The following is a 15,246-nucleotide window of genomic DNA, read 5'->3' as shown; positions in this document are numbered from 1 at the left end:
CCTGCTGAAAGATAAAGACAAAGTGAAGGAGAAAGAAAAGGAGAAGGATAAATCATTGGAGAAAGACAAAATACAGAATAGTGATGGTAAGGTTGGTGTGGGGCATACAAACACAACAGCTTCTGGCAATGGCCATGGCAAAACTCAAGATTCAATTACCAAGAATATCAAAGGTCATAGAAAACCTAGTCAAAGTTTTATTGATGTCATAGAACTTCTTCTTGAATCTATATGCACTTTTGTTCCCCCCTTGAAGTCCGACAATGCCCCCAGTGTTCTTGCTGGGACTACAACATCAAGTGACATGGACATTGATGTCTCTATGAATAAGGGAAAAGGAAAAGCAGTTGCTACTGTGCCTGATGGTAATGAAACCAGTAGCCAGGAAGCATCTGCATCACTTGCAAAGATTGTCTTTATTTTGAAGCTTTTGACAGAGATATTATTGATGTATTCATCATCGGTTCATGTTCTACTTCGACGAGATGCTGAGTTGAGCAGCAGTAGGGTCACTTATCAGAAGAGTCCTATTGGTTTGAGCATCGGTGGGATATTCTACCACATTCTTCATAATTTTCTTCCATATTCTCGAAACTCCAAAAAGGACAAGAAAGTTGACGGTGATTGGAGGCAGAAACTAGCAACCAGGGCTAACCAGTTTATGGTGGCGGCTTGTGTCCGTTCCACAGAGGCAAGGAAGAGGGTTTTTAGTGAGATTAGTTCCATCATCAATGAGTTTGTTGATTCATGTCATGGCGTTAAGCCTCCAGGCAATGAAATTATGGTTTTTGTTGATCTGATTAATGATGTTTTGGCTGCTCGCACACCTGCTGGTTCATGCATCTCTGCCGAGGCCTCTGCTACTTTTATCGATGCTGGTTTGGTTAAATCGTTCACTCGTACTCTCCATGTTCTGGACCTGGATCATGCTGATTCATCTAAAGTTGCACCTGGTATTATTAAAGCTCTTGAGTTGGTTACCAAGGAGCATGTCAATTTAGCTGATTCTAATGCAGGGAAAGCAAAACCTTCTGATCTACATCAACCTGGAAGACTAGATAATATTGGTGAGATGTCTCAGTCCATGGACATGACGTCTCAAGCCAATCATGGTTCTCGTGAAGCTGACCAAGTTGGGCCTTACACAGGTCAGACCTATGGTGGGTCTGAAACTGTTACCGATGATATGGAACAGGATCAAGATCTCAATGGAAATTTTGCTCCTGCTAATGAGGATGATTACATGCATGAAAATTCTGAGGATGCAAGAGATGTTGAAAATGTAATGGAAAATGTGGGCCTACAATTTGAAATCCAACCTCATGACCAAGAGAATCTTGATGAAGATGGTGATGAGGATGATGATATGTCTGGAGACGAAGGCGAAGATGTAGATGAAGATGAGGATGATGATGAGGAACGTAATGACTTGGAAGATGAAGTCCATCACTTGCCACATCCTGACACCGATCAAGATGATCATGAGATTGACGATGATGAATTTGACGACGAAGTAATGGAAGAAGAGGATGAGGAAGATGAGGAAGATGAGGATGGTGTTATACTGCGACTTGAGGAGGGCATTAATGGAATTAATGTTCTTGACCACATTGAGGTTCTTGGCAGAGATAATAGTTTTCCAAATGAAGCTTTTCGTGTAATGCCAGTTGAAGTTTTTGGATCCAGACGTCCAGGGAGGACAACATCTATTAATAGTCTTTTGGGAATAACTGGTGATACTGTTATTCCTTCCCGTCATCCACTCTTGGTTGATCCTTCTTCCTCATTCCCCCCATCTATGGGGCAACCAGGCTAGTTCCTTTAGAATTTTATTGCAATTAATAAATTATTTGAATCACAAGTATTTCCTTAATCTATTCATTGCTATTGGTTGTATATGTAGTTTTAAATGACTCTTCTTTTTTGTATCTTATTAAAAATTTCCAGATAGTTTACTGGAGAACAACTCATCAGGTCTTGATAATATTTTTCGATCACTGAGAAGTGGACGCCATGGACATCGTTTAAACTTGTGGACTGATAATAACCAGCAGCGTGGTGGATCAAACAGCAGTGTTGTACCACAAGGTCTTGAGGAGTTGCTTGTCTCTCAATTAAGGCAACGAAACCCCGAAATTTCACCCAGTCAGGATGTAGCAGAAGCAGGTTCTCATGGTAAAGTTGAAACTAGCGAGGCACAAGATTCAGGTGGTGCAAGGCCAGAAATCCCTGTTGAGAGTAATACTATTCAAGGAGTTAGTGCAATGACTCCCTCAATAATTGATAACAGTAATAATGCTGATGTCAGACCTGCAGTGACAGGAGAGCAAACAAATGTATCAAACAATCACACACAGGCTGTTGAGATTCAGTTTGAGCATAATGATGGTGCTGTGAGGGATGTTGAAGCTGTGAGCCAGGAGAGTAGCGGTAGTGGCGCAACTTTTGGTGAAAGCCTCCGGAGCCTAGATGTTGAGATTGGAAGTGCTGATGGCCATGATGACGGTGGGGAAAGGCAGGTTTCTGCAGACAGGATAACTGGTGATTCACAGGCTGCACGCCCAAGAAGAGCAACTATTCCTCCGGGTCATCTTCCCCCTGTTGTTGGAAGAGATGCACCCCTTCACAGCGTTGCTGAAGTTTCTGAGAATTCAAGTCGGGATGCAGATCAAGTGAGTCCAGCCGCAGAGCAGCAGGTGAATAGCGATGCTAGATCAGGAGCAATCGATCCTGCTTTCCTAGATGCTCTTCCTGAGGAGCTGCGGGCTGAAGTCCTCTCAGCTCAGCAAGGTCAAGTGGCTCAGCCATCAAATGTTGAGTCTCAGAACTCTGGTGATATTGATCCAGAGTTCCTTGCTGCCCTCCCTGCAGATATTCGAGCAGAAGTTCTAGCTCAACAGCAAGCACAGAGGTCAAATCAGTCACAGGAGTTGGAAGGTCAACCTGTAGAAATGGATACAGTCTCGATAATTGCAACGTTTCCTTCAGATTTACGAGAAGAGGCAAGTTCATCAATTGACTGCCATTTATATAAAAGTGTAATTGTATCTGACTTGTGTCTTTTTTCTTTTATTTTCTTCAGGTTCTGTTAACTTCACCTGATACTATACTTGCCAATCTTACACCTGCCCTTGTTGCCGAGGCAAATATGTTGCGGGAGAGGTATGCACATCGTTACAGTCGTACCCTCTTTGGTATGTATCCAAGAAGTCGTAGAGGTGAGACTTCAAGACGCAGTGAAGGTATTGGTTCTGGCCTTGATGCTGTAAGGGGAACTATTTCTTCACGCCGGTCCAGCGGAGCTAAGGTTGTTGAAGCTGATGGAGCACCACTAGTTGACACGGAAGCTTTGCATGCCATGGTTCGGTTATTTCGCATGGTGCAGGTAGTAATTTATAATATATGAAACCCTACTAAATGATTCCTTTATTATCTTCTATAATTTGTCTTACATTTTCGCAGCCACTTTATAAAGGCCAATTGCAGAGGCTTCTTTTAAATCTTTGTGCTCATAGTGAAACAAGATTATCTTTGGTGAAAATTCTGATGGACATGCTAATGCTTGATGTGAGAAGGCCTGTCAGTTCTGTTGGTACTGTTGAGCCACCATATAGATTATATGGTTGTCAGAGCAATGTAATGTATTCCCGTCCTCAGTCTTTTGATGGTAAGAATACTTCAATTATCTTATTTATACTATCCTGATTATATAAATGTAGTTTTTTAGTTAGTGCTTGCATTCTTGAATCTTCCCAAGTAAGCAATCTCTGAAACAATCTTTTCCTTATTCTGATTTTTATTTTCGCTAAATTGTCCATTTATATTGTTTTGGTTATTTAATGGTAAATTAGTTTGTATGAATATCCTTCATATTGTTTGATTATGCAGGGGTACCCCCATTGCTGTCTCGTCGGATACTTGAAACCCTCACTTATCTTGCTCGTAATCATCTATATGTGGCAAAAAACTTGCTTCAGTCCAGCCTTCCTCATCCTGACATTAAAGAACCAAATAATGTTAGTGATGCACGTGGCAAAGCCATAATGGTTGTTGAAGATGAAGTTGATATAGGTGAAGGTAATAGAGGGTACATCTCTATTGCAATGCTTTTGGGTCTCTTGAACCAACCACTTTATTTGAGGAGCATAGCCCATCTTGAGCAGGTGAATGTTTGGTTGGTTTTATGGCCTACATGCCATTCAATTTAATGCTTATAGATAATTGACATGATTTACCTTGTACCTGTGCTTATGTCTTCAGCTGCTAAATTTACTGGATGTAATCATTGATAGCGCTGCAAGCAAGTCCACTCCATCTGATAAATCTTTGATTTCGGCTTCAAAGCCACCATCGGCACCTCAAATTTCTGCTGTGGAGGCAGAAACGAATACAGGTTCTGGTATTTTGACTTCTGTGGCTGATGCATCTACTACAGTTAATGATTCATCCAAACCCGCACCCTCCGATATTACTACGGAGTCTGAGTCTCAGAGAGTATTGAGTAATTTGCCACAATCTGAACTTCGGCTCCTGTGCTCATTGCTTGCACAAGAAGGGTATGCTAAGGCCTTCGCTTGTTGATTTGTGTTAATCCTTTTGTTAGCATTTTTGTCAACATGCCTAGTTTTTATTTACCATGACATGACTAGGAGCTCCTCCTGGTTCTGGGGGAGCGTAGGGATGATAAAAAATAATGACTTAGGAACTCCTAAATAATTTTAAATTCAGCTGGCTGGTTTTTTTTATCAATAACCAGACCGGATTGTTTTGGCTATTATTGTTGTAGTGACATATTGACTATGTTAATGTTTTAGTGATGGAGTTGATCTGATACTTTATGCATTCCTCACAGTTTGTCAGATAATGCATATACTCTTGTTGCGGAGGTAGTGAAGAAATTGGTGGCCATTGCTCCAACTCATTGTCAACTTTTTGTCACTGAGCTGGCTGAAGCAGTTCAAAACTTGACATCATCTGCAATGGATGAGTTACATGTTTTCGGTGAAGCTATGAAAGCTCTTCTTAGTACTACATCTACTGATGGAGCTGCAATTTTGAGAGTTTTGCAAGCCTTGAGTTCACTTGTCATCACTCTAACTGAGAACCAGGGTGATAGAGTTACTCCTGCTGCTCTTTCAGAGGTTTGGCAAATCAATTCAACATTAGAACCATTGTGGCACGAGCTGAGCTGTTGCATAAGCAAGATAGAGTCATACTCTGAGTCTACACCGTCTGAGTTCTTCCCCCCATCTAGATCATCATCTGTTTCTACACCGTCTGGTGCCATGCCTCCACTTCCAGCTGGCTCTCAAAATATCTTGCCATATATAGAATCTTTCTTTGTGGTTTGTGAGAAATTGCATCCCCCAGAGTCAGGTGCTAGTCATGACTCAAGTACTACTGTTATTTCTGATGTTGAGAATGCAAGCACATCTGCATCTCAGCAGAAAGTATCTGGACCTGGTGTGAAAGTAGAGGAGAAACATATGCCTTTTGTTAGGTTCTCAGAGAAACATAGGAAACTTCTAAATGCTTTTATAAGGCAAAATCCTGGTTTGCTTGAGAAATCTTTCTCACTCATGCTGAAGGTTCCAAGATTTATTGATTTTGATAACAAGCGGGCCCACTTCCGATCAAAAATTAAGCATCAGCATGACCATCATCATAGCCCCTTAAGAATATCAGTAAGAAGGGCATATGTTCTAGAAGATTCTTATAACCAACTTCGCATGAGACCAACTCAAGATTTGAAGGGAAGGTTGACTGTTCACTTTCAAGGGGAGGAAGGTATTGATGCGGGAGGACTTACAAGGGAGTGGTATCAATTATTGTCCAGAGTTATTTTTGACAAAGGAGCACTGCTTTTTACTACAGTGGGCAATGAGTCAACATTTCAACCAAACCCTAACTCTGTTTATCAAACAGAACATTTATCTTATTTCAAATTTGTTGGTAGAGTGGTGAGTCCATTAGCATCTGCTTTTAATGCTTTCTGTTGGTCATATACGGCTCTTTCTTACCCCTTTTTTACACTGTCCAGGTTGGTAAAGCACTATTTGATGGGCAGCTTTTGGATGTCCATTTTACTCGGTCATTCTACAAGCACATACTTGGGGTCAAAGTTACATATCATGATATTGAAGCCATTGATCCTGACTATTTCAAAAATTTGAAATGGATGCTTGAGGCAAGTGCATTTCTCTCCTTTTTCACTATTGCCAACACTTTTTGTTAATTGTTAATGTGAATGTCATCTCTTGTTTCTGGTATGATTACAGAATGATATCAGCGAAATTCTGGATCTTACTTTTAGCATTGATGCGGATGAGGAAAAATGGATCTTATATGAACGGACAGAAGTATGTGCCCTTAAACTTTTTGATATATGGTATATAATGGATAGTGCATTTTTAGTCTAATCTTGACGAATATGTCTAGGTGACTGATTATGAGTTGATTCCTGGTGGACGGAATATCAAAGTTACCGAGGAGAATAAGCACCAGTATGTTGATTTGGTTGCGGAGCATCGGTTGACAACTGCTATTCGACCTCAAATAAATGCTTTCTTGGAAGGATTCAGTGAATTAATTCCGAGAGAGTTGATATCCATATTCAATGACAAAGAGCTGGAATTACTGATCAGTGGACTTCCTGATATTGATTGTAAGACTTCCATTTCCTTCTAGAATTTGTTGATGTGATTAATGTTAATTTTCTCTCCCTGCTTGCTGTAAACCAGTATTTAAATTACTTGAAACGGGAAGTTTTAACAGTTGTGCATTCATTTCAGTGGATGACTTGAGAGCAAATACAGAATATTCTGGTTATAGTGCTGCATCGCCAGTTATCCAATGGTTTTGGGAGGTTGTTCAAGATTTAAGCAAGGAGGACAAGGCTCGGCTTTTGCAATTTGTGACTGGCACATCCAAGGTATGGTTCTATTTTCACTTCTTATCTCCACTAATAATTTTTAAAATATCACCTTGTTTTACATTGTTTCTGGTTTTCATTTTCACCTTTTCATGTAAAAATTTGTTAAAGAGGAGATGAAGATACCATTTTATTAATATTAGTTAAAACAAATACATAAACAGGAAATGATTTTTCCACACTAGACAGAACCTGTATCCTACTTGATGTAAAATGAATGTCATTGACACCTATATAGTGTTTAAAACATTTATAGTGCGGTTTGGGGTTCTGATTTTCATCACTGATATTTCAGGTGCCTCTGGAAGGTTTTAGCGCTCTTCAGGGAATTTCAGGCTCTCAGAAGTTTCAGATACACAAAGCATATGGAAGTCCTGATCATTTGCCTTCTGCTCATACTTGGTACATCTTTTTTCCCTTTTCAATTCACAATATATATTTGCTTTCTGTTTGGATAATTTATATAGCTTGCATGCTATGTTATCATTTGATCGGCCATCATCACCACTGTTTTTGTTGTTGTTATTTGATTTGAACTAATTTAACATGAATTTTTCTTTGTGCAGTTTTAATCAATTAGATTTGCCAGAGTATCCATCTAAACAACATTTGGAAGATAGGTTACTGCTGGCGATTCATGAAGCAAGTGAGGGATTCGGATTTGGTTGAAATGTTTCAGAGGGAGTATTTGTATTACATTTACTAGATTAGGAGTCATTTCAGAATAGAATTGAGTGGTACAGGGGTTTGAATTTCTTTTTTCTTTCAAAATGTTATCTTAAAATATTGTACAGTAGTAAATTGCAATGGAAAATGCCGTTTGGCAGTTTTTCAACTAACCATTTTGCCACGTCATGATATATTGTTCATTTCTGTGACTTTGTTTAGTGGTATTACGAAATCAAACTGGCAGCTTCCATGCAAAAATTTACCCGCGTCTTAATAACAAATTACTATGTACTGTATTATATGGTCATTTTCCTAAGTACACCAGGTTGTGTTTGCGGTTAAGATCAATTTAAGGCCCCTAGTAAAAGATCCTCAATGAAAAAGACACTCTCAGACTACGGTTTGAGAATTTCATGATCATTAAATCATCTAAAACCATCTTAGATACATCCCATATTATAGTTTCATCTTGATATTGTAAACTACTCCTTGAAGAAGTCAGAAGCTTGCAATAAATAAATACTAAATTTACTTCTTTGTGTGGCCATCTTGTTTTTTTTCAACTAAATTCTATTAAAAAAAATAGGGGCCAGATGGAACTTCGCTGACTCAACACAATACAAATACAAATAGTCTATTGAGAAAAGCTCATACGCTCGCACAAAAAGAAGATACAACGAGGACAAAAGTGACTTTGTGAGCATAGAATATGTTAAAACTATTTCTTGCACTAGAACTGTCTATTATCACATGTACAATTAAAGAAAAATTAGTAAAAGGACCGTGTGATTGGTCCAATAGCAAAAGGACAAGTAGATTGAGAATTAATTTCCACCACAGCAATCTACTAAACCAACGTAACCAAGTCTAAACAAATAAACTAAACCTACGACCTATAAAAATCCTGACAAGATAAATGAGTTAGTAGCAAAATAGAGGGAGAGAGAGCCTAGTTGAAGCAGGTCTTCATAGTAAAATAGTTAAGGTCAGCCAGATGCACGATTCAGGGGGTTCAAGTCTAGAAATTCCAGTCGAAAGTAATGCAATTCAAGATAGTGGTATGGTGACTCCAGCATCAATTGATAACAATAACAACAATGTTGATAACCAACCTGCCGAAAATGGATCCCTGCAAGCAGACGCATCAGGCACTCACTCACAGGCAGTTGAGATGCAGTTTGAGCATAATGATGCAGCTGCTCGGGATGTTGAAGCTGTCAGCCAAGAGAGTAGTGGTAGTGCGGCTACTTTTGGTGAAAGTCTTCGGAGCCTAGATGTTGAGATTGGAAGCGCTGATGGCCATGATGATGGTGGAGAAAGGCAGGTTTCTGCAGATAGGATAGCGGGTGAATCACAAGCTGCAAGGACTAGAAGAGCAAATGTGTCTTTTGGTCATTCTTCTCCTCTAGGTGGGAGAGATGCATCGCTTCATAGTGTTATTGAAGTTTCTGAAAATTCAAGCCGAGATGCAGATCAAGATGGTCCAGCAGCTGAACAGCAGGTGAACAATGATGCTGGATCGGGAGCAATTGATCCTGCTTTTCTTGATGCTCTTCCTGAGGAGTTGCGTGTTGAAGTCCTATCAGCTCAGCAGGGTCAAGTGGGTCAACCATCAAATGCCGAGTCCCAAAACAGCGGGGATATTGATCCAGAATTCCTTGCAGCTCTTCCCCCAGATATTCGAGCAGAAGTTCTTGCTCAACAGCAAGCACAAAGGCTACATCAATCTCAGGAATTGGAAGGGCAACCTGTTGAAATGGATACAGTCTCAATAATTGCAACATTTCCTTCTGAGCTACGAGAAGAGGTAAGTTTGTTGGTTGAATCCAGTTTTATAAAATGAGTCTGTCTCTGATGAATTCTTTTTGATTTTGTTCAGGTTCTTTTAACTTCATCTGATGCTGTCCTTGCCAACCTTACACCTGCTCTTGTTGCCGAGGCAAATATGTTGCGGGAGAGGTTTGCACATCGATACAGCCGTACCCTCTTGGGAATGCATCCTAGAAGCCGTAGAGGTGAGACATCTAGACATGGTGAAAGTTCTGGTTCTGGCATGGATGGTATAGGGCGAAGCATTACTTCACGCAGGTCTGGTGGAGCTAAGGTTGTTGAAGCTGATGGAGAACCTCTAGTTGACACTGAAGCTTTGCATGCCATGATTCGGTTATTTCGTATAGTGCAGGTTTTACTTGTTTTTTTTGAAAAATTAGTTCAGGTGTTACTTGATGATAGGAATCAAGGAGAAGTCCTTCAAAATGAGCACAACTCTGTTGTTTATTATTTTTAATTTTTTTTTTGCAGCCATTGTATAAAGGTCAATTGCAGAGGCTTCTTTTGCATCTTTGTGCCCATAGTGAAAGTAGAACTTCTCTGGTGAAAATTCTGATGGATTTACTGATTCTTGATGTAAGAAAGCCTACCAGTCATTGTAGTACAGTTGAGCCTCCATACAGACTATATGGTCGTCAGAGCAATGTAATGTACTCACGTCCTCAATCTTTTGATGGTAAGCAAACTTGATTAGTCTTTATTTTTGTACAAAGTCATTGTTGACAGTAATCCCAATTAGTTTTCTGAAGTGATGTTAGGCGTGAGTTGGTGACACTAATCTGCTAATGAAGTTAGTTAGTTAGTTAGTTTGGCTGTGATAGTAAGAATAAATGAGGTATATTGCATATAATTTAGAAGAGGTTGAGAGGGAGAGGTATCCAGACATTTGTAAGAGAATAGGGTCTTTTGGGCAAGGGAGGGTTGCTGACCTTCAAAGTAATATTCCCTATTGTTTCTAGTAAGATACCTGGTTCCTAACAAGTAATGCCCTTGTTTAGTACGTATTCCTCTTCTGTTTTCTTATTCCTCATGCTTGCTTTCATTAGTGGCTGTTAAAATTATTTGGAAAATATGTTTTGAAATGTTAATTGTGGATGAATTTATCAATGCCTTCTATACTTGTTTGATTATGCAGGAGTTCCCCCATTGCTCTCACGGAGAATACTTGAAACTCTCACTTATCTTGCTCGTAATCATCCATATGTGGCAAAAAAATTGCTTGAGCTTAGGCTGCATCATCCTGCATCAAGAGAGCCAGATAATGCTGAGATTATGCGTGGCAAAGCTGTGATGGTTGTTGAAGATCAAGTTACTATAGGTGAAAATAATGAAGGATACATATCCATTGCAATGCTTTTGAGTCTCTTGAAACAACCCCTTTATTTGAGGAGCATAGCCCATCTCGAACAGGTGATGATTTGGTTTTATTGGTATATCTTTAGTGCATCCAATTTCATGTAACTGCTGACATGATATGCTTTGTATTTGTTCTCAGTTGCTAAACTTACTCGATGTCATCATTGATAGTGCTGGAGGCAAGTGTAGTTCATCTGACAAATCCCATATAACTACAGAGCCAGTATTGGGCCCACAAATTTCTGCGATGGAGGCTGATGTAAATATGAATTCTGTTATTTCTTCTGGTCTTGATGCATGTCCTAAAGCTGACAGTTCCTCGAAACCAACATCCTCTGGTAATAAGGAATGTGAGACTCAGCAAGTACTGGGTAACCTGCCAAAAGCAGAACTCCAACTCCTGTGCTCATTGCTTGCACTAGAAGGGTATGATGATTATACTTATGCTTATAGATTGTGTTAATTCCGCTGTCGGGGTTTTGTCAGTTTGCCTTGTTTTGGTGTATTTAGTTACGATTACTAAGAACTCCTGAAGAGTGGTGGGAGTCATAAGATTCCTGGCAGACAAGCTCCTGATTTTTAATCGACTCACTGTGTATTGATATTTTTTTCCTTTGTTATTTTTATGACACAATTCACAGACCATGAGTTTTTGAAAAATCAATGCTGTGGAATTTAGCAATGATGGACTTTATCTGATGTTTCATGTATTCCTTTCAGTTTGTCAGATAATGCATATGGTCTCGTTGCCGAAGTAATGAGGAAATTAGTGTCCATTGCTCCAATTCACTGTCAGCTTTTTGTCTCTCATCTGTCAGGAGCAGTTCGAGACTTGACTTCATCTGCTATGGATGAACTACGCATTTTCAGTGAAGCAATGAAAGCTCTTCTTAGTACATCTACTAATGGTGCTGCAATTTTGAGAGTTTTGCAAGCCTTGAGTTCCTTTCTCACCCCATCGTCTGAGAAAGAGAATGATGGAATATCTCGTCCTCTTTTTGAGTTTTTGGAAATCAATTCAGCATTAGAGCCCTTATGGCATGAGTTGAGCTGTTGCATAAGCAAGATAGAATCCTACTCTGAGCCGGCATCTGATGTTTACCCGCCATCTACTACATCTGTGTCTAAACCGTCTAGTGTCATGCCTCCACTTCCAGCTGGTTCTCAAAATATCCTACCATACATAGAATCTTTCTTTGTGGTTTGTGAGAAGCTGCATCCTGCACAGTCAGGTGCTAATCATGACATAGGTGTTCCTTGTATCTCTGATGTTGAAGATGCCAGCACATCTGGTACTGAGCAGAAAGCATCTGGATCTGCTGTGAAAGTAGACGAGAAACATGGCGCTTTTGTCAAGTTTTCTGAGAAGCATAGGAAGCTGCTAAATGCTTTTATCAGGCAAAACCCTGGCTTGCTTGAGAAATCTTTTGCCCTTATGCTGAAGATTCCCAGATTCATTGATTTTGATAACAAGCGCTCCTACTTCCGATCAAAAATTAAGCATCAGCATGACCATCACCACAGCCCACTAAGAATATCAGTAAGAAGGGCATATGTATTAGAAGATTCTTATAACCAACTTCGAATGAGATCAACTCAAGATTTGAAGGGAAGGTTGACTGTTCACTTCCAAGGGGAGGAAGGTATCGATGCAGGTGGTCTTACAAGGGAGTGGTATCAATTGTTGTCCAGGGTTATTTTTGACAAAGGAGCATTACTTTTTACTACGGTGGGCAATGAGTCAACATTTCAGCCAAACCCAAACTCTGTTTACCAAACAGAACATCTATCTTATTTCAAATTTGTTGGTAGAGTGGTGAGTTCCTTTGCACCTTATTTTTAAGGTTTGCTGCTTGTCATACGTGCTTCTTATCTCTTCTACCTTATCCAGGTCGGAAAAGCATTATTTGATGGTCAGCTCTTGGATGTCCATTTTACTCGATCATTCTATAAGCACATTCTAGGGGCCAAAGTTACATATCATGATATAGAAGCCATTGATCCTGCTTATTTCAAAAATTTGAAATGGCTGCTTGAGGCAAGTGTATTTTTGTAGTTTGTGTCCACCCTATCAACACTCAAAATTGTTATCTACATGTTCATTGAAAACATTTTCTTATGTATGTGGTATGATCGCAGAATGACATCAGTGATGATCTGAATCTTACCTTTAGCATTGATGCAGATGAGGAAAAGTTGATATTATATGAACGAACGGAGGTATTGACTTTGCTCTGAAATTTTCGAGATGATATTTGATGTATTGGCTTGTTCGTTGTCAACTGTCTAATCTTAATGAAAATATTTAGGTGACTGATTATGAGTTGATTCCCGGTGGACGGAATACTAAAGTTACAGAGGAGAATAAACATCAATATGTTGATTTAGTTGCTGAGCATCGATTGACCACTGCTATTCGACCTCAAATAAATGCTTTCTTGGAAGGGTTCAGTGAAATAATTCCCAAGGAGTTGATATCTATTTTCAATGATAAAGAGCTGGAACTATTGATCAGTGGACTTCCCGATATTGATTGTAAGTTTGTTAACCTTTATTGTGAGTTATTTTTATTGTGAGTTTCTTTCATTTATTGACGGCATTCTTGCTCAGTTGCTCAATACTGGCTAGTTCTTTAATCTCTAAACAATAAAATTTAACACTCAGTTCAACTATTTATTTCAGTGGATGACTTGAGAGCAAATACAGAATATTCTGGTTATAGTGCTGCATCGCCAGTTATCCAATGGTTTTGGGAGGTTGTTCAAGATTTAAGCAAGGAGGACAAGGCTCGGCTTTTGCAATTTGTGACTGGCACATCCAAGGTATGGTTCTATTTTCACTTCTTATCTCCACTAATAATTTTTAAAATATCACCTTGTTTTACATTGTTTCTGGTTTTCATTTTCACCTTTTCATGTAAAAATTTGTTAAAGAGGAGATGAAGATACCATTTTATTAATATTAGTTAAAACAAATACATAAACAGGAAATGATTTTTCCACACTAGACAGAACCTGTATCCTACTTGATGTAAAATGAATGTCATTGACACCTATATAGTGTTTAAAACATTTATAGTGCGGTTTGGGGTTCTGATTTTCATCACTGATATTTCAGGTGCCTCTGGAAGGTTTTAGCGCTCTTCAGGGAATTTCAGGCTCTCAGAAGTTTCAGATACACAAAGCATATGGAAGTCCTGATCATTTGCCTTCTGCTCATACTTGGTACATCTTTTTTCCCTTTTCAATTCACAATATATATTTGCTTTCTGTTTGGATAATTTATATAGCTTGCATGCTATGTTATCATTTGATCGGCCATCATCACCACTGTTTTTGTTGTTGTTATTTGATTTGAACTAATTTAACATGAATTTTTCTTTGTGCAGTTTTAATCAATTAGATTTGCCAGAGTATCCATCTAAACAACATTTGGAAGATAGGTTACTGCTGGCGATTCATGAAGCAAGTGAGGGATTCGGATTTGGTTGAAATGTTTCAGAGGGAGTATTTGTATTACATTTACTAGATTAGGAGTCATTTCAGAATAGAATTGAGTGGTACAGGGGTTTGAATTTCTTTTTTCTTTCAAAATGTTATCTTAAAATATTGTACAGTAGTAAATTGCAATGGAAAATGCCGTTTGGCAGTTTTTCAACTAACCATTTTGCCACGTCATGATATATTGTTCATTTCTGTGACTTTGTTTAGTGGTATTACGAAATCAAACTGGCAGCTTCCATGCAAAAATTTACCCGCGTCTTAATAACAAATTACTATGTACTGTATTATATGGTCATTTTCCTAAGTACACCAGGTTGTGTTTGCGGTTAAGATCAATTTAAGGCCCCTAGTAAAAGATCCTCAATGAAAAAGACACTCTCAGACTACGGTTTGAGAATTTCATGATCATTAAATCATCTAAAACCATCTTAGATACATCCCATATTATAGTTTCATCTTGATATTGTAAACTACTCCTTGAAGAAGTCAGAAGCTTGCAATAAATAAATACTAAATTTACTTCTTTGTGTGGCCATCTTGTTTTTTTTCAACTAAATTCTATTAAAAAAAATAGGGGCCAGATGGAACTTCGCTGACTCAACACAATACAAATACAAATAGTCTATTGAGAAAAGCTCATACGCTCGCACAAAAAGAAGATACAACGAGGACAAAAGTGACTTTGTGAGCATAGAATATGTTAAAACTATTTCTTGCACTAGAACTGTCTATTATCACATGTACAATTAAAGAAAAATTAGTAAAAGGACCGTGTGATTGGTCCAATAGCAAAAGGACAAGTAGATTGAGAATTAATTTCCACCACAGCAATCTACTAAACCAACGTAACCAAGTCTAAACAAATAAACTAAACCTACGACCTATAAAAATCCTGACAAGATAAATGAGTTAGTAGCAAAATAGAGGGAGAGAGAGCCTCCAAAGAGAATTGGGGGG

The 15,246-nt window shown here is 38.8% G+C and overlaps 2 protein-coding genes across 2 annotated transcripts in view; both read left to right on the top strand.

The window, feature by feature from the left end:
- Positions 1 to 7,770, top strand: part of LOC101507659 (E3 ubiquitin-protein ligase UPL2-like) — an 18,652-nt gene extending 10,882 nt beyond the window's left edge. Inside the window, exons 6-18 of the mRNA XM_004490403.3 lie at positions 1 to 1,811; positions 1,948 to 3,002; positions 3,083 to 3,385; positions 3,463 to 3,667; positions 3,889 to 4,163; positions 4,261 to 4,556; positions 4,853 to 5,960; positions 6,041 to 6,187; positions 6,279 to 6,359; positions 6,439 to 6,664; positions 6,792 to 6,931; positions 7,227 to 7,333; positions 7,498 to 7,770. Of these exons, the coding sequence (XP_004490460.1) occupies positions 1 to 1,811; positions 1,948 to 3,002; positions 3,083 to 3,385; positions 3,463 to 3,667; positions 3,889 to 4,163; positions 4,261 to 4,556; positions 4,853 to 5,960; positions 6,041 to 6,187; positions 6,279 to 6,359; positions 6,439 to 6,664; positions 6,792 to 6,931; positions 7,227 to 7,333; positions 7,498 to 7,600 (5,857 nt within the window). The 3' untranslated portion in view covers positions 7,601 to 7,770. The remainder of the gene's footprint in view (positions 1,812 to 1,947; positions 3,003 to 3,082; positions 3,386 to 3,462; positions 3,668 to 3,888; positions 4,164 to 4,260; positions 4,557 to 4,852; positions 5,961 to 6,040; positions 6,188 to 6,278; positions 6,360 to 6,438; positions 6,665 to 6,791; positions 6,932 to 7,226; positions 7,334 to 7,497) is intronic.
- Positions 7,771 to 8,557: 787 nt separating this feature from the next.
- LOC101507347 (E3 ubiquitin-protein ligase UPL1-like) lies at positions 8,558 to 14,447 on the top strand. Its single transcript, XM_004490401.3, has 12 exons — positions 8,558 to 9,407; positions 9,480 to 9,782; positions 9,902 to 10,106; positions 10,566 to 10,840; positions 10,926 to 11,212; positions 11,507 to 12,602; positions 12,678 to 12,824; positions 12,926 to 13,006; positions 13,096 to 13,321; positions 13,469 to 13,608; positions 13,904 to 14,010; positions 14,175 to 14,447. The coding sequence occupies exons 1-12, from the start codon at positions 8,595 to 8,597 to the stop codon at positions 14,275 to 14,277; spliced, it is 3,783 nt and encodes a 1,260-aa protein (XP_004490458.1). The 5' UTR covers positions 8,558 to 8,594; the 3' UTR covers positions 14,278 to 14,447.
- Positions 14,448 to 15,246: the final 799 nt, after the last annotated feature.

The sequence above is a fragment of the Cicer arietinum genome, chromosome 2 (genome assembly GCF_000331145.2).
Source record: "Cicer arietinum cultivar CDC Frontier isolate Library 1 chromosome 2, Cicar.CDCFrontier_v2.0, whole genome shotgun sequence".
Taxonomy (NCBI): domain Eukaryota; kingdom Viridiplantae; phylum Streptophyta; class Magnoliopsida; order Fabales; family Fabaceae; genus Cicer; species Cicer arietinum.
This window is presented reverse-complemented; position numbering and strand designations above follow the sequence as displayed.

What these genes read in the sequence shown, in the direction of transcription:
- LOC101507347 (XM_004490401.3), top strand. Translation starts at nt 8,595, where the DNA reads ATGCACGATTCAGGGGGTTCAAGTCTAGAAATTCCAGTCGAAAGTAAT. An exon ending in TGGACTTCCCGATATTGATT is followed by an intron (nt 13,322 to 13,468) that starts GTAAGTTTGTTA and finishes TATTTATTTCAG; the next exon opens with TGGATGACTTGAGAGCAAAT. An exon ending in TTGCCTTCTGCTCATACTTG is followed by an intron (nt 14,011 to 14,174) that starts GTACATCTTTTT and finishes TTCTTTGTGCAG; the next exon opens with TTTTAATCAATTAGATTTGC.